The 27,863-nt window shown below is 41.6% G+C and overlaps 1 protein-coding gene across 2 annotated transcripts in view; it reads left to right on the top strand.

Annotated features, from left to right (window-relative positions):
- EPS8L1 (EPS8 signaling adaptor L1) overlaps positions 1-19,614 on the top strand; it is a 98,846-nt gene extending 79,232 nt beyond the window's left edge. For both annotated transcript variants that reach the window (XM_073571070.1, XM_073571071.1), the window contains 12 exons: positions 1,901-2,027; positions 3,721-3,809; positions 3,895-3,969; positions 4,198-4,346; positions 6,070-6,205; positions 8,002-8,051; positions 9,407-9,503; positions 10,227-10,373; positions 11,413-11,524; positions 12,124-12,304; positions 12,527-12,659; positions 18,663-19,614. In XM_073571070.1, the coding sequence (XP_073427171.1) occupies positions 1,901-2,027; positions 3,721-3,809; positions 3,895-3,969; positions 4,198-4,346; positions 6,070-6,205; positions 8,002-8,051; positions 9,407-9,503; positions 10,227-10,373; positions 11,413-11,524; positions 12,124-12,304; positions 12,527-12,659; positions 18,663-18,749 (1,383 nt within the window). In that variant the 3' untranslated portion in view covers positions 18,750-19,614. The remainder of the gene's footprint in view (positions 1-1,900; positions 2,028-3,720; positions 3,810-3,894; positions 3,970-4,197; positions 4,347-6,069; positions 6,206-8,001; positions 8,052-9,406; positions 9,504-10,226; positions 10,374-11,412; positions 11,525-12,123; positions 12,305-12,526; positions 12,660-18,662) is intronic.
- Positions 19,615-27,863: the final 8,249 nt, after the last annotated feature.

Genomic DNA, 27,863 nt, shown 5'->3' with positions numbered 1-27,863 from the left:
TATTCAGAATCAGCACCCCAAAAATACCCCAAATTCATTAAAATATTTTGGACACCAGAAAAAAAATTTTTTTTCGTTGACCTGTGTAATCTATTCTAAGGATAGGTCATCAGACTCATCAATATAATTTGACCTAACAACTCTTTGAATCAGTGGCATAGCATGGGGGAAGAAAGAGGTGGTTGCCCAAGGCGCCAAAGTCTATACAGGTGCAACATTTCAACCAATCAGGGCTAGTCTTGGGGCTAGTCTTGGGGACTAGGTTCAGGCTTAAGGTTAAAAATAGGAGTTGGGCAATAAAATTGTTACAAAAAATTAAAGTATTATAAAAAAGCAAAAAACTACAACATATAACTTTTATTTTGTAAATTTGAGTAAAAAATGGAAAAATACTATGAGGTTGAAGCACAAACAATAATTTTTCTGGTGTCTTCCTCAAATTACAATACTTGTGATTGTGGTATAAGGGGTTCAATACTGGACTAGTGGAAGACACACTCAGTCCTTGGTTTATGTAGGGGCACCCATATCATTGGTGCAACCTGCGCAGTCGCACAGGAGTCCAGTTGGTAAAAGGACCAATGCCACCTCCAAAGCAGGTAACATTTTGCATTATGATGAGCTATTGGACTGTTAGGGCCCATATACTGTTCTTGCTCAGGGGTCCATTTCATTCTGTGTCCTCCAGTGGGTTTACGGTTCAGAAAATCTTTGTCTTGCCCCAAGAGACCTACGCTATGCCTGTTCCTTTATCTGCTCCCGCTGAGAGTTTTCCAAAATTCCTACTTTTCATTGGTGAAGAACTGCACATATACAAGCTACCTCTCAGAAACTGTAAGACGTGGCCCCCTTGTTCATGTCTGATTCACATTTTGTTAACATTCAGCTTAGGAAACCCTGTTAACTTAAAGGAAATGTGTAATCTAAAAAATGTGTTTCTTAAATTGAGTTTTAGTGTTTAAACATATTTTTTATACATTTTTCCTTTTTCATATCACTTTGTTAAAAAAAAAAATTTAAATCTTGAAATTTTCACTTTGGTCACTAAGCGTAATATTGGGTAGGTACTTCCTATGCTTTACGGCATAGTCAGACAACTGTACAATTCGGACCACGATGCTCGGACTGGCCGGCGGCTCTCTCCACCCAAGTCTAACAGCTTCATGTATTTCTATGAGACTGCCATGCTTGGGTCGGTAGAGCCGATGGGCAGTCCAAGCATTGCGGTCCAATTTATACAGTCGTCGGACTGCACCCTAATGGATCGCTTCCAAACAGTCATCTCATTAAAATCACAGGCATAATTAATGATCTGTATTAATAGCTCACTTAAGTGATTTTAGAGCAAGTTGAGTCGTATTTGCCATATCAAATATATAAATACATAAGACTAAGTTTTTTGGCAATGAATCAGGTGTCTTCCTCAGGTCACTTAGAATAGGTCATGGTCATGGATTACCTTCTCCCTCTCCCTGCATAATGTCCACTATATAAAGCACAGAGCATGCCTAGAAAACTATCCCATAGAAGTCAGCATACATCTATGGACTATCAAAAATAGAGTGAAAATTTCTAAAATTGAAAAATAAAAATTGAATAGAAAAATAGAACAGGATTCACCATTTGGCTTTAATTCTTCAAAAATACTATATTTGATACAATCCCTTTTATTCTAAAGACTGAAACCAAACAATGACAGAAGCAGAAGTCCAGAGCAGCTAAATAATATTCAAATTCAATAATTTACAGAGTCTGTGCTGGTTTGGCACACACAATACATCACATTTGCATTTTGTTGTTTGTACTTATTGCTTGTTACATTCTTATTCATATATTATCAGTTTTTTATTATAACTTAGTTCTCAACTATATTCCTGAGGTCTGTTTGTCTGTTGCGCAGGATCTGCTGAATCACTGCTTTGATGATATTGAGATCTTCATGGCGAATCTCCAGAAGTCAGCGGAAGCATTTAAAGTCCTAAATCAAAGGAAGAAGTCGAGAAGGAGCAAGAAACCAGAAGCTGGAGGTAAAATTTAGCACTAGTTAAAAAAGATGCAACGTGGTATGTGGCTGCAAGAATACCATGAGCTGTTCTACTGCAATATTAAAGGGGGTCTCCAGCTCTCTTATACTTCAAATGGCAGTCTTGGCTATAAGTGGGTGCAAGCATTTAGGGCCCTTGAGCTTACAAATGTCCCTTTGGCTTTGAGAAGACAAATGCTATTATAGACCTGTAATAAATGGGGGCCCTAATGGAGATGTTACATTAAAGCCCCCGTTACACACAGCGAGATCGCTAGCAATATTGCTGAAGCGTCACAGGTTTTGTGACGCAGCAGCGATATCGCTAGCGATATCACTATGTCTGATACTTATCTGCGACCAGCTCCCTCGCTGGTTATCGCTGATCGCGCGAGAACGTCCTGTACCGTTTCTCGTCAGGCGCTTCCTGCTGGGTTTCCTGTGGCGCCGACGAGCGACGCGTGGACGCGGGTGGGAGGATGTCAGGATCGCCGCTTCTGATAGGTAAGTAGCGACCCCCGACCACTGCTATGTCACTGGTGAGATCTGCCTGTGTGGCAGCTCACTAGCGACCACTTAATGATGCACCAGCGATCCATATCGTTGTCGGGATCGCTGGTGCATCGCTTAGTGTAACGGTACCCTTAGGTTCAATGAGCCTTAAGGGCCTGTCACACTAAGCGATATCGCTAGCAATATCTCTATAACGTCACAAGTTATAGCGATATTGCTAGCGATATCGCTGTGTGTGATACTTACCTACGACCCGCTCCCCCGCTGCTTATCGTGCGAGAACAGGCTGGACTGTTTCTTGTCGTCAGCTTCCTGCAGCGCTTCCTGTGGAGCGACGAGCGTGGAGTCGGGCGGGAGGATGCAGGATCGCCTCGTCTGACAGGTAAGTAACGACCCCCGTCCCCAGCTGATGTCGCTGATGAGATATGCCTGTGTGGCAGCTCACTAGCGACCACTTAGCGATGTACCAGCGATCCTGACAGCGTTATATCGCTGGTCGGGATCGTTGGTGCATCGCTAAGTGTGACAGTACCTTTAAGATTGTGGCTCACTATCTACATTCCATATCAGTATGCCTTTGGCGTGTGGGAAGAAACCGGAGGAATCCCATGCAAACACGGGGAGAACATACAAACTGCATGTCCTTGGTGGGATTTGAACCCAGGACCCCAGTGCTGCAAAGCAACAATGCTAACTACTGAGCCACTGTGCTAACCACTGAACCACCTTGCTAACCAATGAGCCACCGTGCTGCCCCTTCACCATATATTAGTGTATATCGTCTCCCAAAAGCATCTCTCTCTCTTTGGAATATCTGAAAACTCTGTGTATTAAACAGGCAGCTTAAGTACTGTATATTAACCGGCACTGTGTAATGCTTAATTATCCCTGTTGTGGCGCTGTTGTGAAACTGAACTCTTGCCGACAAGTTCCACCATAGTTTACAGCTGGGAATCAGGGCTGTGGGATGAGGGGTAAAAAGTTTTATTCCCCAAATTAAAATCTATCTTAAGGGGACCAGCCGTCTAATGAGGGGTCCCAAAAACAAAGAGCTTAGTCGTGTAGGACTTTGCAATGTGATGGTCTTCTGAGCCGTGTGGCTGACTTTATAATTTTTATATTTGGAAAAGAAAACTATTGCAACAGACTCCCTAATTTTCTTTTTTTTTTTTTTTTGGGCACAGAGGGATTGCTGACTCTTCGAGCCAAACCCCCAAAAATGGAAGATTATGAAGAAGCTGCACGGAAATTCAAGTACAGCTTTTGTCTACTGGTACGTCAAAAACCACCAAAACAAACACAAGAAGTGCTACAAAAATGGTGTTTCTAATTTGTCCCCCTCTGTCTTCTCTATGTAGGCCAGACTTAGAAGTAACATTATGAATCCCAGTTCGGTTGAGCTTGTTCACTTCTTATTTGGGCCACTGAAAACCGTAAGTTTTATTTATTAGTTTTACTTCCGATAGAGTAAGTTTTGGGAATTTTAGATTCGGCCATCATGGAGTCTTGACCCCCTGATGGTCACATAAAATTGTGGCACTAGTAGGACAATATTTCCCTGCTTTCGGGAGATAGATATTTCTTCTAGGAGGGCTCAGGCTTGATAAGGGGCTTCTCCTTGTATGAAACGTAAACATAAATGTACCATTTCTTGTAATTAGCTGGTGGACAGTTCCGGAGGTGCGGACATGACTGCTTCTATACAAAGTCCAATGCTCACCAAAGAAGCCGTCACTCTGCTGAAGGAGTGCTTAGATGAGAAAGAACTAGAACTATGGAATTCATTGGGACCAAACTGGACCAGACCAAGGTACGAAGGGATCCCTAGAAATCTAGTGCAACCTATTGGAAGTAGCAATCGTACAAGTCAATATCAACTCTTTAACGAGCCTTGCAATATAACTTAGGATAAAAGCCAAACCAAGCTTCCCCAGAGGAGCATTGTATGACTTATAAGTCTCCTCACTCTGACATGCCTGGCTTGGCTTGTCACTCTCCACAAGGAGAAACATTACCTCTTAAAACCCTAAATTTCCAAAAAAAAGTGATGTAGCAAAATGGGAGGCATCTCAGTATTCAGATGATCAGTCAACTTTTTTTCTTACTGTTTTTTGTTGCTAAAGGGGCAGGTTGCTCTCATTACACATATACACAAAACAAATTAGCTAAAAATGTTTTAAAGGGATTTTACCAGGAATAAAAATTACACCTTTAAAGAAAACCAGTCGCTGAGTCAAGTGTCCAGTTTTTGCTCTTCTTTTATTCCTGCTGCTCCCCTGAGTATTCAGATTTTGTGTGTTTTTTAATCCACCATACAGTTCCAGAGATATGGCGCCTTTTCATTTATTGTTAATGTTTATGGGCTTTACAAAAGGGCGTGTCCCACAGGGTAATTATGCAGAGCAGTCTAAAGACACGCCCCAGGGGGTCCTGTGAGCCATGCCCCCCTTATGAAGACCATAAAAATGAGTTCTAAATAAATAGTCCCATATCTTTTGAGACGTATGGCAAATTTAAAAAGAAAAAAAACCTTGAAGAGCAGAAATAAAATGACAACTAAAATTGGACACATTTGACTTGGTGATAGGTTCTCTTTAAAAACTCAGACCAAATAAAAAAAAAAAAAAAAAAAAACTAGTAATGATAATAACCCTCTCCGATCCCCATAGAACCCGATCCATTGCTTAGCCCTACCAGACCTGGGATGGGACTTGTAGGGATCAGGGGGAGGTTGAGTATTTGAGATTCTTGCTATGTAATCTGAGAGCATCATGACGTAGGTGCTGAGACCCTGATTCCAGCAATGTGTCACTTACTAGACTGTGTTTTGCTGTTTCAATAAAATAAGTGATTTACCAGCAAGAGATTATCACTACAGGACTAGGTGTCTCATGCCTCTTGGTCCAACCACACCCCCAGCACTGATTAGCAGCTTCCTGCCAATGCACAGTATACACAGAAAGCAGCCAATCAGTGATGTAGGCGGGGTTATACACAGCTCAGCATTCTGAGTCTGCTAGAGCTACAGTAGAGAAAACTGTGATTGTATCACAACTACTGCACCCAGTAAACTTAGTGATGCATTGCTGGAATCAAGGTCTCTGCCCCTACATCATGCTGCTGTCAAACTACATAGCAAAACTCTGCTGTCAGATTCCCTTTAAGGCAGTGTTCCCCAACTCCATTCCTCAAGGCCCACCAACTGGTCATGTTTTTAGGATTTCCCTTGTATTCTACCGGTGATGCAATTATCACCTGGGCAATACTAAGGAAATCCTGAAAACATGACCTGTTGGTGGGCCTTGAGGACTAGAGTTGGGGAACCCTGCTTTAAGGGATTTTTATTTTCTGAGGTGTACAATTTATCATGTTTCTAGCGCCAGAATACGAGCTGTAAATGCATTATCTCATACTACATTATGAGATACATTAGTCCAGTGTTGAGAAGCAACTGTTTTACAGACGACCTCCCCTCCCCAAATAGACAAAATATTGTTACTCGCTTACTAATAATTCTATATTTTCTCATATAGACTTGAATTCCCCAGGGACTACTGCGAACCGTACACTCCCACATTTAAGAGTGGATGGGTCCCCAATAATAGTGATGGAAAGCCATGGGAAGACCCTGTGGAGCTTCAGCATCGCCATGAAGAATTAAGGTCGCAGGTGAGTGGTCTGTGCGTGTTTGTAACACGATTAGGCTAGTTTAACACTAGTGTTCTCAGGCACAGCACAGGGCTGCCACTAAGCCCCGCCCCGGCCGCGCCCCCTCTGGTCAGCTCCTCCTCTGATCGCATGACACTGCATGCGATCACCGTACCCTATATTTACCGTTGGGTACGCTGACAGTGCGCTGGTATGATTTTGCTGGTGCTGCGCCCAGCACATAAAAGCACGCTGTGTTGCATTTTTTTGCGCTGGGCGCAGCGCCAGCAAGATGCGCTGCCCCCGAGAACGCTAGTGTGAAACTAGCTTTACTGACACATTTCATCATTTACATTTTTAAAGAGAGTTGTACAATATAAGATTATGGCCTGGTTTCCTACAAAAGGCACTCTTCTTGTCTGCGGGCTGCCTGGTACAGGAGCCTCATTCACCACCGCATGTGAATTAATGGCGCTTTGGGTCAGTGCAGGCAGGACCCTTGTTCTATTTTTCCTTTTTGCAATCCATTATGACCTGTGTACAAAACACAAAGAAAGTCAAGGCAGGGTTTCTATGGTGCGTAACCTCAAACCAGAAAGTCCTGTTTCTGATTACACACCAATCTGTAACGCACGATCCCAGGCGGCTACTTCCCTGGATGTCCATGCAAGGAAAAATGGTTGCCTGCCTAGGAGAGGGAAAATGGTGCTAATGCCAAGGAGAATAGGTTATTAGATGAGATTTTATTATGCAGTTTTTAGGGTATATTCATATTGCATTTGGGCCACAAGTCAGTGCCTCCATGGGGTCTTCCATCTGATGTGCTGAAAAATAGGATTTGGGCCGATTCCCCAGTATGGTTATTCACTGGCTCCGTGGCTCCATGGTCTCAACCACATTGCAGAAGCGGGTACCAGACGGTGCACATACTGACTCCGTCAGCCTCATGAAAGTGAATGGCTCTGCCTGGAGTTTCGCCTGAATTCTGTTTTTCAGGAATTCAGACAAAAGACCTGATAAGTGGGATATGGATTTGCATGATCCTTTAGCTGTCTACACTGCAAGATACTCCATCAGCCTCATTAAAGTGGCCCTGTCTGAGGTTTTGCCAGAATCCTGTTTTTCAGGAGTTCAGATGGAAGACCCCATTGAGCCAGTAATGCAATGTGGACTTGCGTGATCCTTTAGCTGTCTACACTGCATACAGTACGAAGTGACTCTGTCAGTTGCATTAAAGTGGCCCCGTCTGAGGTTCCGCCCAAATCCTGTTTTTCAGGAGTTCAGACAGAAGATCCGACAGTGCCACTAACGTGTAGCACACATGGCATATGGACTTGCATGCTCCTTAGGGGTTTCTACACTGCATGCAGTACATAGAGGCTCTGTTAGTCTCATTAAAGTGGCCCCGTCTGAGGTTCCGCCCGAATCCTGTTTTTCAGGAGTTCAGACAGAAGATCTGACAGTACCACTAACGTGTAGCACACATGGCATATGGACTTGCGGGATCCTTAGGGGTTTCTACACTGCATGCAGTACATAGAGGCTCCGTTAGTCTCATTAAAGTGGCCCCATATGAGGTTTCGCCCGAATCCCGTTTTTAAGGAGTTCAGAAGGAAGACCCCATAGAGCCACTATCGTGTGTGGCACCGATGCAATATGGACTTGCGGGATCCTTCAGCAGTTCTGCACTCTATGCAGCCCAGTTCAGCCCCTCTTAAAACATTTGGTGCATTTTTCTCCAGCACTCTTTTGAATAAGACCAGATTGTGAAACACAAATCTTAGTAAATGTCCTTTGTGTCTTTTTTTCTTTCTAAGCAATCATCTCCTCAAGTTCATCAGACGCCACCAACTCCAGTTCTGAATGGGTATGTCATCTCCTATGATTTCTTACATTAGGTTATTAGCTTTTAATATACTGTAGGTTTTTCTAGGAATACATGTTTGCTCCCTAGGATTCTGTGATGAAGTCACTGATGGCGGCAGGGTCAATATCAGCAACATAACATATACTTTATAGAAGGTCTCGTGTGATCTGTAAGACGGCGCCTATAGAAAACTATGGTCTTATACTGTAGGTTCGACACTCTTTTATATGGAGGTTTTTTTTTCAGATTCCTATAGAATTCCATGTAAAAAAATATTTGACATGTTCAATGGGATCCCATAAAAGGCACCTAAAATCATAGCTTGAAAGGAATTTGATGTCAAGTCTAAGGTTTCTAAACTTTGACTTGATTGAATAGGGCAGATTTACTAATCGTGTCTAATTTATCACCAGAAGGCTTATTTTTAAATGGCTTTTTTTATTAAATGTTTTTTTGATACAAATTTTTAGCCTTTTTTTTCTTATGTTTCATATCCCTATATATATATATATATATATATATATATATATATATATATATATATATATATATATATATATATATATATATAAATTTGAAACATCTTGCAATTTTCACAGTGGCCTCAAGATGTAATTTTAAGACTTCTGCTCCCATTGGGTACCTGTAGATTGGCAGCAACAGACCCAAATTTTTGTATAGAAGCCGTCTAAGCTCCTCTAAGTTTGGTCAGTGGTAATTGTCAAGGGAGGAGGAGCAGGGTGAGCTGTAACATCGCCTATTGTAATTGGTGGGTCATGTCTTATCAGTTGTATATTGAGGTGTTACCTGTTATTCTGATTCTGCCTCTGCTGATAATGAGCCCGCTGAAAATTCTTCATGAAAGAACAAGAAGTGTGAGTCTAAAAAAGCCCCAGTGGCCAGTGTGATTATTGCAATATTAAAATTCTAAAATTGGCCATTTGAAAACTGCAAAATTTCACCTTTTTTTAATGGAAAATTACAAAAAATAAAATCAATAAAAAAATACAAGTGACAAAAGCTTGATTTAAAGAATATTTTTCTGATTAAAGATTTCTTATAGAAAAACTGTAAGCCGTTTGGTTTTATTCCCTTTTTTTGGGGTCTTTGTAGCAAAGGGCATGTCTTAAAAGGGCAACCACATGAGCCGCTGTGATTTATTTTGTGCATCTTCAGATTATCTAAGGTTGCATTGTCCAAGATTATAAAATTTTCCCCATTTATCAGTCTCATTCTTTGTAGTAGACTTATCACGTGATTATTTAGGCCCAGAGAAGCACGGATTGGTGCGGTGCACAAGGGAAAAATTGCATTTTTTTTTTTAAAAAATCATAGCATTTTTTTTTCTTTTGCAGCCACAAGGAGACAGACGACAGATGTGTGAGCTGCACGTACGATTTTGTTGCCAGAAACAGCACCGAGTTGTCAGTGTTACAGGGAGAAGTTCTGGAGGTATGTGCCATGTCTGTGCCCCCTTGTGCCATCGGGCATCCTACTAGGGTAATGATGACCTCTGGACAGGTTGTGAAGTTCCATTTGGCCAATTACCCCCCCAAGGTTGCCGTTCTCCCAATGTTAATATTATATAGTCCGATAAACACCGTAATAATTTTTTTTGTTTTATACATGGATGAAAAATACAAAATATTGAAGCAATACTCATCCCCTCCAATCCCCGTTCTGATGCATCCCCAGTCACCCTGTCTTTATGTCTGTGTCCCATCTAAAAACACCCAAAATGGCCAAAAGTCGGCCAAATACTGGCCGTATTACAACAGCGGCCAGTGATTGGCTGAACACATTTTTGGCCATTTCCGGATAAAATGGGAACATGGGGACTATGGGAACTGAGAGGGCGAGTATTTATTAACCAATCTAAGCAGTTTTAAAAGGAATTGTAATCCACAATCCACTATTGGTTACCAAAAGTAATAGGATACGAAAGGAAAAAAGTAAATTCCCTTATAAACGTTTATAAAATAATGGAATCCCCTAAACCTTACCAGCAGGCAATGTGATAACATGGTAAAATATATTATGGTTGGTTTAATTGTCTAAATAGGTGGGAAACATTGGCTTTGGCCCCCTATAATGATGCACCAAAAATGAATACAAAATGCAGGATCTATCAATGGTGTTAAATAAGCCACTTTAATATTCATTTATTACGTTTAGGTTTTGGATGATTCCAAGAAGTGGTGGAAGGTGCAGAATCGTTTTGGGCAAATTGGTTATGTACCTTACAATATACTTTCCCCAGTGACAGCCGCAGAACTTGACAAATCCAAACAAAATGGAATTCCACCCGGAAGCCCAGCAAAGGTACGCTCATGTAGGAGAGCTTGCTTATACCACAAATATGTGTGTACTTTGTGGAGGGTCACTGAACCAGAGGCATGAAATGAAGTCACAATCACGTCATTATCAGATCTTCCTGTACAACTGGACATACTGTATGTACCCTTTGAATATCTTTACGAAGTTTCAGGCTGCATTCTTCATCCCCCCCATTCATTTTCAGGCTCTCTAATATGCAGCTGCAGCTTGATCCAAGTTTCAGCGTTTTCTCTTGAAGGAGTGTGTCTCCATGTAATACATGCTGGAGATGAGCTTTGAGTTTCCCTCCTAGTAATGTAGGCTGGATGTGAGGTTTGTGTTTTTCCAGGGTGCTACTGTCTCCACTTGCTTTCTTGCATCAGCACAGCTTCAGATCTGCACTTATTTCATCTCCATGTGCTTTCCTCCTTGTCTATAGACTTTGTTTTTTATTTCTGCTCTCCATAAACCTTTAGCTGCTTTCTCCACTGCAGATCTTTGTACAGCCCCATTTATCCTTCGATTTCCTACACTGAGAGAAGGGAGGATGAGAGCGTAGAGACTAGTCAGGAGAAGGAGCACTAACAAATTTGGATATTTTTTTCAGACCACTGCAGCAGAAAAACTGCAGAATAATTGTAGTGAAGACTATTTAGAAAACACATATAAGTTCTGAGTGAAGGTATACATAGCCATTAAAGGGAAATTGCCACATTGGAAAATGCTATTTACCTGCAGATATAGGGTTGATCGGCAGGTAAAAAGCGTTATGATGCTGCCCAGCCACTTTACAGAAAATGGGGCTATCAGGAGAAAATTAACTTATTTGCTCCCTTGAGCCGACGGCTTTCCCTGGAGCCCTGGGACTTTGATGACCAGATTTCTAACAAGCATATTTGGGGCGCCATTTTCCTTTTAACTGCAGGAAAATGGCGTTTTTTCCAAAATGACCGGTTCCCATTAAGTTAGTGTCGCATTGGCATACTTTAACGGCATTAAATTCTAGAATTTTTCTATTGACTAACCCTTTTAATCCCTCTTCCAGAAGATACAACCACCAACACCTCCCAAAAAGCCATCCAAATCAAGTCTTATCATCCCAGGACAGTGGGACACAGTAGACAGTCAACATCCAGAACAGAATCTCACGACGCAAGGTGAAAATTGGATCTTAACAAGTTTCTATATGACCAGAAGACAAGAGACTTTCCAGACTTCTACAGTTTTAGACATTTATTGGGAGATGTGCTGATACCTCTAATTATTAGTGAGTAGCGAACGTGCTGGGATAAGGTGTTATCTGAGCATGCTCGGGTCCTAACCGAGGGTCTTTGACGTGCTCGAAAAATATGCAGCTGCAGGTCTCGCGGCTGTGTGACAGGCGCAACACATTCAGGGATTGTCTATTTGTTAAGCATGCAGCCGCAGGGACTGGAACATATTATTCGAGCACACCGATGTCACTCGGTTAGGACCCGAGCATGCTCATCACTAATAATTATACATTACATTATGGGATCAGCATTTATGGATGACATCCTTCAAAAAGGTTAATTAAACTGATAGAATATCATCTGATTATCATCTCTTCCAAGTAAACGTTTTATAAGTGAATGGTGTCCGATAACAAAGCTGGATAGTGTGTGTGTGTGGTGGGTCAATATTGTAAATTTACCAAACGCTCTCATATTTATTTTATTTATTATTTTCTTTATTTTTTTAGTTACTTTACTTATTTATTTTCTTGTTTCTTTAGAGAAATTTGACAGAATAAACAGTATGAATGAAGAATTGCTGCTCAGACTGGCAAATGGCCGCACAGTCCCACAGAAGAGTCTGAATATCCACAAGATGTCAGATACCTCCATACCTCTCACCGATGAGTCCAGCCCCGCGGAGGTCTCTTCTTGGCTCCAGGCCAAAGGCTTTAACACATTGTGAGTCTTCACCCTTACTGCTAAACATTCTCCCTTTTTGTTTCTCGGCGACCCGTTATTTCTCCATTATTAGCACCCAGAATGTTTCACTGCATTTTAGGGACTTTTGAGGTTTACAGAGGGGACAATATCTGATTCCTGTCCGTGACGCCCTTCAAAACAAAGTAGAAGAAGTGTAAGATTTTTCTGCTATTAATGATGATTTCTGATGATTTTTTTCAGGACTGTAAAATCCCTCGGGGTGTTAAATGGAGCTCAGTTGTTTTCTCTCCGAAAAGATGAGTTTAGAGCTGTGAGCCCCGACGAAGGAGCCAGAGTCTACAGCCAGGTCATGGTGCAGAAGGCTCTTCTTGAGGTATGCGATAACATACTCCTAAGGGCTCGTTCACACTGGTGTATGACTTGGTCAAGTGCTATGCGATGTTTTTTTCGGATAGTACTCAGCCCAATGTTATACTATAGGGCAGAGCAGATCTGCCATTATTTTCTCATGCCAGCATATTCAGATCACACACACCCATACAGTGTTAAATATTGGACTGCACTCAAATGTCATCCAAGTGCAGTCCGATGTACGCATACAGAGACAATGGAGAAATTAAGTTCTCCATCTTTTCTGCACCTGTACTGCAATTCTTTCATGCGAGAGAATCAGATGAGACTAGGCTCAAACTCTAATAGTTTGAGTTGAGTGTCATTAGCATAATTGGCCCGATTCTCTCTCATATGAGAACATACAGCACTGTGAGTGTACCCTGTCAGTGTTTTATTCGTAGCTTAAGTTTCTAAAGCGTTTCAAATTGTACAAACTGCATACGTTATTAACCCCTTCATGACCAGCCTATTTTGATCCTAATGACCTGGCCATTTTTTGCAATTCTGACCAGTGTCCCGTTATGAAGTAGTAACTCTGGAATGCTTCAACGCATCCTAGCGATTGAGACTGTTTTTTCGTGACATATTGGGCTTCATGTTAGTGGTAAATTTAGGTCGATAATTTTTGCGTTTATTTGTGAAAAAAATGGAAATTTGGCAAAAATTTTGAAAATTTTGCAATTTTCACATTTTGAATTTTTATTCTGTTAAACCAGAGAGTTATGTGACACAAAATAGTTAATAAATAACATTTCCCACACATCTACTTTACATCAGAATTTTTTTTGTTAGGCTGTATAAGGGTTAAAAGTTGACCAGCGATTTCTCATTTTTACAACAAAATTTACAAAACCATTTTTTTTAGGGACCACCTCACATTTGAAGTCACTTTGAGGGGTCTATATGGCAGAAAATACCCAAAAGTGACACCATCTTAAAAATGCACCCCTCAAGCTACTCAAAACTACATTCAAGAAGATTATTAATCCTTCAGGTGTTTCACAGGAACTAAAGCAACGTGGAAGGAAAAAATGGACATTTTAATTTTTCCAACAAAAATTTTCTTTTAGCATCAATTTTTTTCATTTTCACATGGGCAACAGGATAAAATGGATTCTAAAATTTGTTGGGCAATTTCTCCTGAGTACACCGATACCTCATATGTGGTCATAAACCACTGTTTGGGTGCACGGCAGGGCTCAGACGGGAAGGAGCGCCATTTGACTTTTTGAATGGAAAATATACTGGAATATTTAGCGGTTGCCATGTCGCGTTTGGAGAGTCCCTGTGTGCCTAAACATTGGAGCTCCCTCATAAGTGACCCCATTTTGAAAACTAGACCCTCCAAGGAACTTATCTAGATGCATTGTGAGCACTTTGAACCCCCAGGTGCTTCACAAATTGATCTGTAAAAAAAGGACTTTTTTTTCACAAAAATTTTCTTTTAGCCTCAGTTTTTTCATTTTCACATGGGCAACAGGATAAAATGGATCCTAAAATTTGTTGGGCAATTTCTCCTGAGTACACCGATACGTCATATGTGGTCATAAACCACTGTTTGGGCGCCCGGCAGGGCCCGAAAGAAAAGGAGCACCATTTGACTTTTTGAATGGAAAATTAGCTCCAATCGTTAGCGGACACCATGTCGCATTTGGAGAGCCCCTGTGCGCCTAAACATTGGAGCTCCCACACAAGTGACCCCATTTTGGAAACTAGACCCCCCAAGGAACTTATCTAGATGTGTGGTGAGCACCTTGAACCCCCAAGTGCTTCACAGAAGTTTATAACGCAGTGCAGTGAAAATAAAAAATAATTTTTTTTTCCTCAAAAATGATTTTTTTAGCCTGCTATTTTTTATTTTCACAAGGCTGACAGGAGAAATAGGACCACAAAAGTTGTTGTGCAATTTGTCCTGAGTACACTGGTACCCCATATGTGGGGGGGAACCACTGTTTAGGCGCATGGGAGAGCTCAGAAGGGAAGGAGTGCGATTTTGGAATGCAGACTTTAGGCCCCGTCACACACAGCGATCTCGCTAGCGAGATCACAGTGTGTGACGGGGATCAGCGACCGGCCCCCCTGCCGGTTATCGCTGATCGTGCAGCATCGGCCAGTGCCGTTTTTCGATCGCTGGTCTCCCGCTGGCCAGTGTGCATCGCTATGTGTGGCAGCGAGAGACCAGCGTTCAGCGACGCTGTTTCCAAGGTAAACAGCGGGTATCCAGGAGCCGCGGCTCCTGGATACCCGACGTTTACATTAGAAACCAGTGTCCAGCGTCGCTGGTCCTGATCGCTGGGGCTGTCTAACGATGTCGGATTGTTATGTGTAACGGGGGCTTTGATAGAATGTTCTGCGGGCATCATGTTGCGTTTGCAGAGCCCCTGATGTGCCTAAACAGTAGAAATCCCCCACAAGTGACCCCATTTTGGAAACTAGACCCCCAAGAAGCTTATCTAGATATGTAGTGAGCACTTTGAACCCACAAGTGCTTCACAGAAGTTTATAGACTCAGAGCCATGAAAATAAAAAATTATTTTTTTTCCTCCAAAAATGATTTTTTAGCTCGCTATTTTTTATTTTCACAAGGGTAATAGGTTAAATTGGACACCTAAAGTTGTTGTTCAGATTGTCCTGAGTACGCTGGTACCCCATATGTGGTGGGGAACCACTATTTGGGCGCACGGCAGGGCTCAGAAGGGAAGGAGCGCCATTTGACGTTTTGAATGGAAAATTAGCTCCAATCGTTAGCGGACACCATGTCGTGTTTGGAGAGCCCCTGTGTGCCTAAACTTTGGAGCTCCCCCACAAATGACCCCATTTTGGAAACTAGACCCCATAAGGAACTTATCTAGATGCATAGTAAGCACTTTGAACCCCTAGGTGCTTCACAGAAGTGTATAACGCAGAGCCGTGAAAATAAAAATAATTTTTATTTCCTCAAAAAATGACTTTTTAGCCCGCTATTTTTTATTTTCACAATGGTAACAGGAGAAATTGGATCCCAAAAGTTGTTCTCCAGTTTGTCCTGAGTACGATGGTACCCTGAGTACGATGGTACCCCATATGTTGGGGGGGGACCATTGTTTGGGCACACGTCGGGGCTCGGAAGCGAAGTAGTGACGTTTTGAATGCCGAATTGATGGAATGGTCTGCGGGCGTCATGCTACGTTTGCAGAGCCTCTGATGTGCCTAAACAGTGGAAACCCCCCACAAGTGAACCCATTTTGGAAACTAGACCACCCAAGGAACTTATCTAGATGTGTGGTGAGCACTTTGAACCCCCAAGTGCTTCACAGAAGTTTATAACGCAGAGCCGTGAAAATAAAAAATCATTTTTTTTCCACAAAAATCATTTTTTTAGCCCCCAATTTTTTATTTTCCCAAGGGTAACAGGAGCAATTAGACCCCCAAAGTTGTGGGGGTAAACCACTGTTTGGGCACACGTCGGGGCTTGGAATGGAGGGTGCGCTGTTTGACTTTTTGAACGCAAAATTGGCTGGAATAAATCGAGGCGCCATGTCGCATTTGGAGGCCCCGTGATGTGCCTAAACAGTCGAAACCCCTCAATTCTAACTTCAACTCTAACCCAAACACACCCCTAACCCAAACCCAACCCTAATCATAACCCTAACTACAACCCTAACCCCAACACACCCCTAACCCTAATCCCAACTCTAACCCTAACCACAAGCCTAGCCCTAATCCCAACCTACCCCTAACCCTATTTGTAACCCTAACCCTATTTGTAACCCTAACCCTATTTGTAACCCTAACCCTAATTCCAACCCTAACCCTAATTCCAACCCTAACCCTAATTCTAACCCTAATGGAAAAATAAAAATATTTTTTTTATTTTATTATGCGTGCCTATCTATGGGGGTGATAAACAGGGGGGTGTATTTACTTTTTCGTCATTTTGATCACTGTGAGAGTTTATCAAAATGAAAAAATGAATGGGAAGCCGGCAAATTCATGGGCGCCGCCATCTGGGAAAATGGCAGGCGCACTGTGCATGCGCCCGCCATTTTCCCAGATGGCGGCGCCCATGATCGAGGACTGCGGGACCCCGGGAGCCACAGCAAGACATCGGAAGTACTGGGGGGGGTGAGGGGGGGGATCGGAAGGTGGGGGGAGCGGAGGGAAGGGGAGGGGGAGCAGATGATGACAGCGGCGACCGATCGCCCCCGCCAGTCGGTGTGGGGGGGTCTCGGTGTCCAGCCATGTCCGATGCTATTGTAGTATCGGCCATGGCTGGATTGTAATATTTCACCAAATTTCATTGGTGAAATATTACAAATCGCTCTGATTTGCTGTTTCACTTTTAACAGCCAATCAGAGCGATCGTAGGCACGTGGGGGCTAAGCCACGCCCCCTGGGATTAACTCTTAAGTGTCCTCTGTGTGCGGGTTGGGTGACCTTTCAGTGACCCCGGTCACCCGACCCGCAGGGGGGGCAATCAATTTGTGACGCCACATAGGCGTCATGGGTCGTATTGGCACGACTTTTCATGACGCCTATGTGGCGTCAAAGGTCGGGAAGGGGTTTAATTAATCTTAGTCCTGCTGAGGCTGGTGTACTTACTTTAAGAAAATTTGCTTCAGAATGACTATATCATTTTTGAGTTCAGCTGTAGAGTGACTGAGGAAATGTTCATTATAATATCAGGAATAATGGAGCCATTCTAATATCGATTTTCAAAGTAAAGACACCAGTCTCATCAGCTCCAAGAGATCTATTTAATAGTGTATGTAGTTTGTATTGTGATGGGTCCCCTTTACATATTTAAAATAGTGGTCTCCAAATTGGGAGCTTCCAAATACTGGTGACCCTACACTTGTTTTTGAGGATTCTGTATATTCTCCAACTATGAGAATTAATTCTTTGTGACAGTTTGTAATCTGACAACGAGGAGATGAAATGGGGAAAGGTGTAACTAGATTGAGATTTCTTTTTGTTGTTTGGGATCCAAGGGGTAATTTTCTCCTTGTGGAGAATGACATTCCAGTGTGAGGAGACTTGCAAGCCATGCAATGCTCCTCTGGATAATTAAATATGCAAGTTGTCTCTTCAGAGAGAAAGAGGACTAGAAGTCTATCACCACCTATTGGAAGTAGCAATCTTAACAGTCAATATCGACCCTTCAACAAGCCTTGTCACACGACTTTAGGATAAAATCCAAACCAGAATCTCAATTTGCAGAAGGTGTTTCAGGATGTTGCACCTCATCAGTGCAAAGCATGGGGTCTGATTTTTGTACCTTATAACTATTATCCTATGAACAGCTGATGAATGAGTCCTAGAGATCCAATAGCTAGACAATATTTATTTTTTTTACTTATATAGCACCATCATATTCCACAAGTCTTTACTGTCCCCATTGGGACTCACAATCTTTATTTCCTACCATTATGTTTTTGAAGTGTGGGAGGAAACCAGAGAACCCGGAGGAAACCCACGCAAACACGGGGAGAACATACAAACTTCTTGGTGTGATCCAGAACTGCAAGGACTGATAAACACTGTGCTGTCCTCTAAATTTTTCATTGGAGCTCTATACACATAGGGAGCTTTATAACAACTCAGTACGATACTTTAAAATGAAAACTATTTCGAAGTTAAAAGGGTTGTCCAGCCTTGGTCTACAAGTCTGTGGTCCCTGCAGTCAGATTTGCATACATGCAGTCACATGCCAACTAGACGGGCACAGCCTCACTCAAAGCAAGTGTATTGATGCTGCACAAGTCTAGTTGGAATGTGTCCGGAAGTATTCAAATTACGTACTCGCAGTCACATGACCTTCTGCTCCTGGCATCGGGGAGTCCTCCCAACACACTATGTGCACATTGTGAGGATTCACAAGTCTACTGTCACACAGAGTGACTGCAGACTTGTAGGCTTGAGCCGGACAGCCCCGTTTAAGTTTCTTCCTTTTTCTTTTATAAACCTCTGGTAACTGGAATTTTCTTATTTTGTGGTTTCTTAGGACTCTAAGAAGATCTCTGAGCTGGAGGCCGTGATGGAGAGGCAAAAGAAAAAGGTGGACAGTGAACTTGAGAAAGGCAGCCTCTGAGCAGATTTATTGGGCTACTTGGACTTCATGCTATTTAATGTCTTCCAAAGAGTATATAAATATATATAATGTATATGAACTGGAATATATGGATGTACCAAAGACGCCTCCAGTCATCTCTGCTGGAGAAGTAATCTCTGTGGAGCTGCTGAAGAAAATGGCCATTACCCGGTGTATCTTGGACTGTACCGGGATATAGCGGTCAATGCCTTACGACAGGATGGGAAGTTCCGCCGATGCACTATGCCTAATTTCCACATTCTACGAATGAAGAATTTTTATAATGCGAAAGATGCTGGTCACCACTTCTGCCCTATGATCTTCTTCTATCGATTTGGTCAGGAATGTTGCGTTCCAGACCAGTTCTTCCAGGGTTTCTGATCGGATCATTAGCTTGTAATGTTACCATTTTATTAATGTTACCAGTCTTTTAGCCTCTTGTTTTGTGGAATCGGGAAACAAAAACAAAAAAAAGTAATTCTATATTTTTTAAAATATATATATATATTTTTTTTTTTGCCAAAGTTTTGAAATTCTTTATTGTAGATGTAGGTGGCAAATAAATCTTCTGTACGGGTATCATAGGAGCAAAGCTTGTGAGCTGCAGCGTACAAATGGACTCGGAAACAGTGATTGCAAGCAACGTATCAACTCTGACTTTATCGGCAGGGCTAATATACAGGTGGTTCGGGACTTTTGACTCAACCAATATATACCGTACACTGTATTTTAAGTGATGGGTCAGAAATCTTATGTATTGTTCTGCTGGAATTTTTCTTTCTCTTTACTTTGTATGTAATTATGTCTGTCTACTTATTTAAATACATAAGAATAAATTAAAGGGCTATATATTTCTGTAAAAATACTTTCACTGTAATCATAATGTCTGCTCAGTACTTTAAAAAAGTTGTCCAGGCTTGGGCTTCAAGTCAGCAGTCACTCTACATGACTGCTGATTTGTGAATCTTCATAGAGTGCACAGTGCAAGCTGTTAGGATTCTCCGGTGGGGGCGGTCACTTCCGGTCACATTCCAACTAGACATATCTGGCCTCACTAAATTCACTTGTATTGAGCGAAGTTCGCGAACATCTGGTTGGAATGTGGCCAGATGTATGCGAAATTGCATACTTGCCCACTCCTGGTGCCAACACTGGAAAATCCTGACAGTGTGCAACCTTGTACTCCAAGCCTGGACAACCACTTTCAAATTAATATTGCTCATAGGTGACATGCAAAATAATATATTTGTTTCTTTATTTACTGCTTTAGTTTTTTTTAGCCACATAAATGTTTTGCTTGCAGAAGAGAAGACTGAGAGGAGACTTAATAGCTATCTACAAATATCTCAAGAGCTGTCACATTGTAGAAGGATCAACTTTATTCTCATTTGCACAAGGAAAGACCAAAAGCAATGGGATGAAACTGAATGGGAGGAGACACAGATTAGATATTAGAAAAAACTTTTTGACAGTGAGGGTGATCAATGAGTGGAACAGGCTGCCACGAGAAGTGGTGAGTTCTCCTTCAATGGAAGTCTTCAAACAGAGGCTGGACAGACATCTGTCTGGGATAATTTAGTGAATCCTGCTTTGAGCAGGGGGTTGGACCAGATGGCCCAGGAGGTCCCTTCCAACTCTACGATTCTATCATTCTAAAATAAGACTTTTTTTTTTAAGTAATGTGCTAGAGCAACCCTAACTCCAATTTGGAAGTTTTTAGATTCAGGAGAGAATAAGAAATGCACAATTTGTGATTTACACCAATCTCCAATATTTGTCGGAGTGTTCATTTATTTTATACCCTTCATGAATATAGGTGTTCTGCAAATTTAGTCAGTTCATACATAACCGCAAATGGCAGAATTCATAACTGCATAATAAGTAAAAGACACTCTGTCCTCCCAACTTAGTCACACTCCTCATCAGTTCTTTGTTCTAAACAATTGGTGAGATCAACCACAGCCTAAAAGATTTGGCAGGCCTGAAGACATTAACCCTTTCGTTACTCTAACACTTGTGTTTGGACCCAGGCTTGGACAGGCCCACAGAACAGGAGAATCCTCCGGTGGACCCCTGTGCAGGAGTGGGCCACCACCCTCTTATATGAGCAGTACTTGGCACAATGTACTTGAATCACTATGTACAGACAGAGGCAGTATCTTATTCATTTAACTATCTACCCAGTTCATTGTTACATTGTTATATACATTTGTGATTAAGGATAGTGTCACATTTGCATGTAGCAGAAAAGTGGGGCCCTGGAGTTGGTTATTTGTGGGCCCTTGGCTCCCCAGTCCAACACTGTAAATTGGACCTCTGTAGAGCAAGCTGCGGATTCTAGATTGTTTTCTTTACGATCGCCTTAGTTTTTCTCCTGCTGCATGGTAAAGCCCAAAACTTCAGTCATGATTATTGATTTTACTGCATTAAAAATGCTAAAAAGAGAAAAAAAATGCAAAGTGCACATAAATGTATCGCTGTGAGATTAAATGTAATCCCATGTTTTACTCACCATTGATATCTTTCATTTTTCCACTGCTTCATCTCCTAGCTGTCATATTTGTGTGATGTTTGGTTATCTGTAGGCAAACTGCTTCTGCACTCAAATCAATTAGACTTTTTGGTTTTAAGCTTCCCACCTGGTTGCCACATAAAATCTCTCCCCTGTGTAATAAGCCATGATTAATTGTAGGGGAATTCCGGTGAAAAACATTAGTGACATGAGAGTCCTGTGTGACCAGGACCAGATACTGCAGTTTTGCCCCATTTACTTGAATGAAGCTGACTAGTAGCAGTAACAGGCACAGCAGCATATACAGTAGCACATAAAAGTTTGGGCACCCCTGGTCTAAATTACTGTTATTGTGAACAGTTAAGCAATTTGAAGATGAAATCATCTATACAAGGCCTAAAGATAAAAAATGACATATTTCCTTTAGTATTTTAGGTTAGAAAAATTATGTATACATATTTATATTTAGTAATTTTTCATATTTTAAAAATTACAAACTGGGCCGATGGAAAAGTTTGGGCACCCTTGGAGATTTGTGAGCTCAAGTAACTTTAACCAAGGTTTCAGACCTTAATTAGCCTGTTGGGGTTATGGCTTGTTCACTATCATCATTAGGAGAGGCCAAGTGATGCAATTATCCCAGCTTTATAATACTCAGGTTCCTCTAACCTTGTACCAAAAAACATCAGACATGGGTTCTTCTAAGCAGCTGCCTAGCACTCTGTTTGTAAACTAGGTATTGGTACTTTTGGCAGTGTGGACAGGTGCCAAGTCCAGCTGGAGAATGAAATTTCTATCTCCAAAAAGCTTGTCAGCAGAGGGAAGCATGAAGAGCTCTAAAATGTCCTGGTAGATGGCTGTGCTGACTTTGGTCTTGATAAAACACAGTGGAGCTACACCAGCAGATGACATGGCTCCCCAAACCATCACTGATTGTGGAACTTCACACTAGACCTCAAGCAGCTTGGATTATGTGCCTCTCCACTCTTCCTCCAGACTCTGGGACCTTGATTTCAAAATGAAATGCAAAATTTACTTTCATCTGAAAACAACACCGTGGACCACTGAGCAACAGTCCAGTTCTTTTTCTCCTTGGCCCAGGTAAGACCCTCCAGGCGTTATCTATTAGTCATGAGTGGCTTGACACAAGAAATGCAACACTTGTAGCCCATGTCCTGGATACGTCTGAGTGTGGTGGCTCTTGAAGCAATGACTCCAACAGCAGTTCACTCCTTGTGAATCTCCCCCAAAATTTTTGAATGGCTTTTTCTTAACCATCCTTTCAAGGCTGCAGTTAACCTGGTTGCTTGCGCACCTTTTTCTACCACATTTTTTCCTTCCACTCAGCTTTAATATGCTTGGATACAGCACTCTGTGAACAGCCAGATTCTTTAGCAATGACCTTTTGTGGTTTACCCTCCTTGTGGAGTGTCAGTGACTGCCTTCTGGACATCTGTCAAGTCAGTAGTCTTCCCCATGATTGTGAAGCCTACTGAAACAGACTAAGGGACCTTTGTAAATGCTCAGGAAGCCTTTGCAGGTGGTTTTTTTTAATTATTCTAATTTTACTGTGATAATGGCTTTTGGATTTTCATTGGCTGTAAGTCATAATCATCAACATTAACAGAAATAAACACTTGAAGTAGATCCCTCTGTGTGTAATGATATTCTAATTTTGTGAGAAGCACCTGTATACTGGGTGATGCTACACAGCCTAGCCTCATCTGATCTTCTCAACGCAGATTAGGTAATAATGAGGAGGAACAGGAGCTGGTTACTTGCGATACAGACGGTACTACCCACATCACCTTCATCGCGTCTGTTCAGCGTGGATGGCCTGAAGACGAGTAGAGGGAGGATGAAGAGAAGGACAACATGAGCAATCACCCTCTTGGGAAGTTTTCTCTGTTGTGGAGAGGTCTAATAATATGTTGCAGTACCAGAAGGCCCAAGTTGAAGAATTATTTTAAAAATCCCATCTGACAATGCTGGTGGCAGAGGTCACAGTTCCTTGGACAACCAAGGAGTGGAGACTAGGGAGAGACTGCTGGAGTCTGGAGATGCCATGGAGAGCGATCTGCTGCCTGCAACATCCTTCGGTATGACCGGTTTGGCAGTGGGTCAGTAATGGTGTGGGGTGGCATTTCTTTTGAGGGCCGCACGGTGTTGGGCTGTGAGCACAACCCCCATCTGTGGACGTCGGACACTCAAACCATCCACATGGAGTCAGTTTCTAACCATTTGTGCAGACACAGGCACATTTGTGGCCTGCTAGAGGTCATTCTGCAAGGCTCTGGCAACGTTCCTCCTGTTCCTCCTTGCACAAAGGCTGAGGTATCGTGCTGCTGCTGGGTTGATGCCCTCCTACGGCCCCCTCCACGTCTCCTGGTGTACTGGCCTGTCTCCTGGTAGCGCCTCCAGTCTCTGGACACTATGCTGACAGACACAGCAAACCTTCTTGCCACAGCTCACATTGATGTGCCATCCTGGATGAGCTGCACTACCTGAGCCACTTGTGTGGGTTGCAGAGTCTGTCTCATGCTACCAGAAGTGTGAAAGCACAACCAACATTCAAAAGTGACCAAAACATCTGCCGGAAAGCATTGGTACTGAGGTGTGGTCTGTGGTCCCCACCTGCATAACCACTCCTTTATTGAGGGTGTCTTGATAATTGCCAATAATTTCCATCTGTTTTCTATTCCATTTAAACAACAGCATGTGAAATTGATTGTCAATCAGTGTTGCTCCCTAAGTGGACAGTTTGATTTCACAGAAGTTTGATTTACTTGGAGTTATATTCTGTTTAAGCGTTCCCTTTATTTTTTTGAGCAGTGTATATACAGGCACTGTTTACATAGGTTGTAGATCAGGTTTATGGTGGTTAAACTCCCCTACTATGGCTAAGTAGAGTACCTTGAAGTATACCATACCTGTCTGTCTGCAGAGAAGATATACAGCTCTGGCAAAAATTGAGACCACTGCAAAATTTTCAGTTTCTGATTTTTCTCTTTATAGGTATATTTTTGAATAAAATGTAAATTGCTCTTTTATTCTATAAACTACTGACGTCTTCAAATTTCCAAGCACTAAATTTTGTATTTATTTTCAGAAAAGGCGAAATGGTAAAAATAATAAAAACAATGCAATGCTTGCAGACCTCAAATAATGCAAGAAAACCAGTTCACAGTCATTTCGAAATGACTATACTAATGTTTTAACTCAGGAAGAGTTCAGAAATCAAAATTTTGTGGAATAACCATGACTTTTAACCCCTTAAGGACCAAGCCACTTTATAGGTTTATGACCAGGCCTTAATTTTGAAATCTGACCGCTGTCAATTTATGTTATTATAACTCTGAAACGCTTTAACAGATCCTACTGATTATGAGAATGTTTTTCATGTCATATTGTACTTCATTTTACTGGTAAAATTTATTTGATATAACTTGCATTTATTCATGAAAAAAATGTAAATATGGCAAAAATTTCTAATATTTGCCATTTTCAAACTTAATGTTTATGCTGTTAAATCAGAGAGATATGTCTCACAAAATACTTAATAAATAACATTTCCCACATGTCTACATCAGCACAATTTTGGTAACAAATTTTTTTTTGCTAGGAAGTTATAAGGGTTAAAGTTTCTCATATTAACAAAATTTACCAAACCATTTTTTTTAGGGACCACCTCACATTTGAAGTCACTTTGAGGAGTCAATTTGACAAAAAATACCCAAAAGTGACAACATTCTATAAACTGCACCCCTCAAGGTGCTCAAAACCACATTCAAAAAGTTTATTAACCTTTCAGGTGCTTCACAAGAATTGAAGCAATGTGGAAGGAAAAAAATGAATATTTTAACTTTTTTTCACAAAAATTTCACTTCGGACATAATTTTTTTTATTTTGTCAAGAGTATCAGGAGAAAATGAACCACAATATTTGTTGTGCAATTTCTTCCAAGTACACTGATACCCCATGTGTGGAGGAAGACCACTCTTTAGGCGCACGACAGGGCTCGGAAGAGAAGGAGCGCCGTTTGAGGTTTTGAACGTAAAATTGGATGGAATCGGGTGCAGATACCATGTCGCATTTGGAGAGTCCCTGATGTACCTAAACAGTGGAAACCCCCCATAAGTAACCCAATTTTGGAAACTAGACCCCCCCAAGGAACTTTTATGGGTATGGGGTGAGCACTTTGAACTTCTTCACAGAAGTTAATAATATAGAGCTGTGAAAATAAAAAAAAAATCATATTTTTTCCACAAAAATGATCTTTTTGGCCCCATTTTTTATTTTCCCAAGGATAACAGGAAAAATTGGATCCCAAAAGTTGTTGAACAATTTGTCCTGAGTATGCTGATACCCCATATGTGGGCGGAACCACTGTTTGGGCGCATGGCAGAGCTCGGAAGGGAAGGAGCGCCCTTTGACTTTTGAAAGGAAAATTTGGCTGGAATTAAGATTAGACGCCATGTCATGTCTGGAGAGCCCCTGATGTGCCTAATCAGTGGAAACCCCCCAATTCTAACTTCAAACCTAACCAAATACACCCCCAACCCTATCCATAACACTAACTGCAAACCTAACCCTAATACCAACCCTAACCCTAATTCCAACTCTAATCCCAACCCTAACTCTAACTTTAGCTCCAACCCTAACCCTAATGGGAAAATAGAAATAAATACATTTTTTTTTATTTTATTATTTTTCCCTAACTAAGAGAGTGATAAAAGGGGGTTTGACTTACTATTTATAGTAGGTTTTTGTTTGGCAGCTGTCACACACTTTTTTTTGTAAGAAGTTTTTGCATCTCTGTATTTTGAGAGCTATAATTTTTACATATTTCAGCCGACAGTTATGTGAGGGCTTATTTTTTGCAGGACGAGCTGACATTTTTATTGGTACCGTTTTAGGGCACATGACTTTTTTGTTCGCTTTCTATTCCGATTTTTATGGAGGCAGAATGAACAAAAACCAGCAGTTCAGGAATTGTTTTCTTTTTCGGGTCACTACGATTACAGCAATACCTCATTTATATAGTTTTTTTTATGTTTTGGCATTTTTACACAATAAAAACTTTTATAGAAAAAAATAATTATTTTAGCATTGCTTTATTCTGAGAGCTATAACTTTATTTTCCGCTGATGGAGCTGTATGGCAACTTGTTTTTTTGCGGGAGAAGATGGCACTTTCAGTGATATTTTTTTTTTTTCTTACCATTCCTTTTTTTGATCGCATTTTATTCCACTTTTTCCAAGCGGTATGATGATACCACTTTGAAAAAGTATAATTTGCTACTTTTTTTTATGGCATTCACTGAAGGGGTTAACTAGTGACACTTTTATAGATGGGATTTTTACAGCCAAAGCTGTACTTTTTTTGTTTTACTTTTTTTTACATAAAAATTTATATTAATGGATTTTTTTTATTTGTATTACTTTTGAATATTTTTTTTTACAGATTTTGTTTTTTTTTTAAATTTCCTTTTTTTACCTCGACCCTTTATGGGACTTTCACTTTTTAAACTTTGGTTGCAGGTATAATACATTGCAATGCACTAGCTTTACAATGTATTATACCAATGCTGAAAGCTTCTGAGATCATGCTGTGAGCATGGTCTCAGAGGCTTTCCATAGCTGGATAACCCGGGGGTTGTCACGATTGATCGCAGCAATTAGGGGGTTAACAGCCAGAGGTGGCATGGACACCGCTCCTGGCTGCTAGTGCAGAAGCTCAGCCACTGGCTGCATTAAGCTCCTGCACTGACCGGGCGAGAGATGCTGATATTTCAGCATCTCCTGCGCGGTCATGCTGTGATCCGTCAGTCAGATTGACCGATCACAGCAATCTTGGTGCAGGGACCAACGGCGTGGGCACTGAACTACCACTGTGTGTTTACATGCATTGGTAGTTTAGATGCATAACGGACACAGTCTGTCATGGTGTGGGAACTTACACTCGGCCATGACGGACTGTGTCTGTCAATGGACGTTAAGGGGTTAATCACAACTTTCATGCGTCATGGCATGCTTTCCACCAGTCTTTCACATTTCTTTTGAATGACCTTATGCCACGCCTGGTACAAAAATTTAAGCAGTTCTTCTTTGTTTGATGGCTTGTGACTATCCATCTTCCTCTTGATAACATTCCAGATGTTTTCAATGGGGTTCAGGTCTGGAGATTGGCCTGGCCATAACAGGGATTTGATGTGGTGGTCCTTCATCCACACATTGATTGACCTAGCTTTGTGGCATGGCGCATTGTCCTGCTGGAAAAACCAGTCCTCAGAGTTGGAGAACATTGCCTGAGCAGAAGGAATAAACTGTTTTTCCTGGATAACCTTGTATGTGGCTTGATTCATACGTCCTTCGCAAAGATTAACCTGCCCAATTCCAGCCTTGCAGAAGCTTCCCCAGATCATCACCGATCCTCCACCAAATTTCACAGTGGGTGCAAGACACTGTGCCTTGTACGCCTCTCCAGGTCTCCGTCTAACCATTAGATGACCAGGTGTTGGCCAAAGCTGAAAATTAGACTTAGAGAAGATTACCTTACTCCAGTCCTCTATGGTCCAATCCTTATGGTCTTTGGCAAACTTC

Source organism: Dendrobates tinctorius, unplaced genomic scaffold (genome assembly GCF_039654945.1).
Source record: "Dendrobates tinctorius isolate UK_male_01 unplaced genomic scaffold, ASM3965494v1 ptg000028l, whole genome shotgun sequence".
NCBI lineage: Eukaryota > Metazoa > Chordata > Amphibia > Anura > Dendrobatidae > Dendrobates > Dendrobates tinctorius.
Note: the sequence above shows the minus strand (reverse complement) of the source record. Positions and strands in the feature narration are given on the sequence as shown.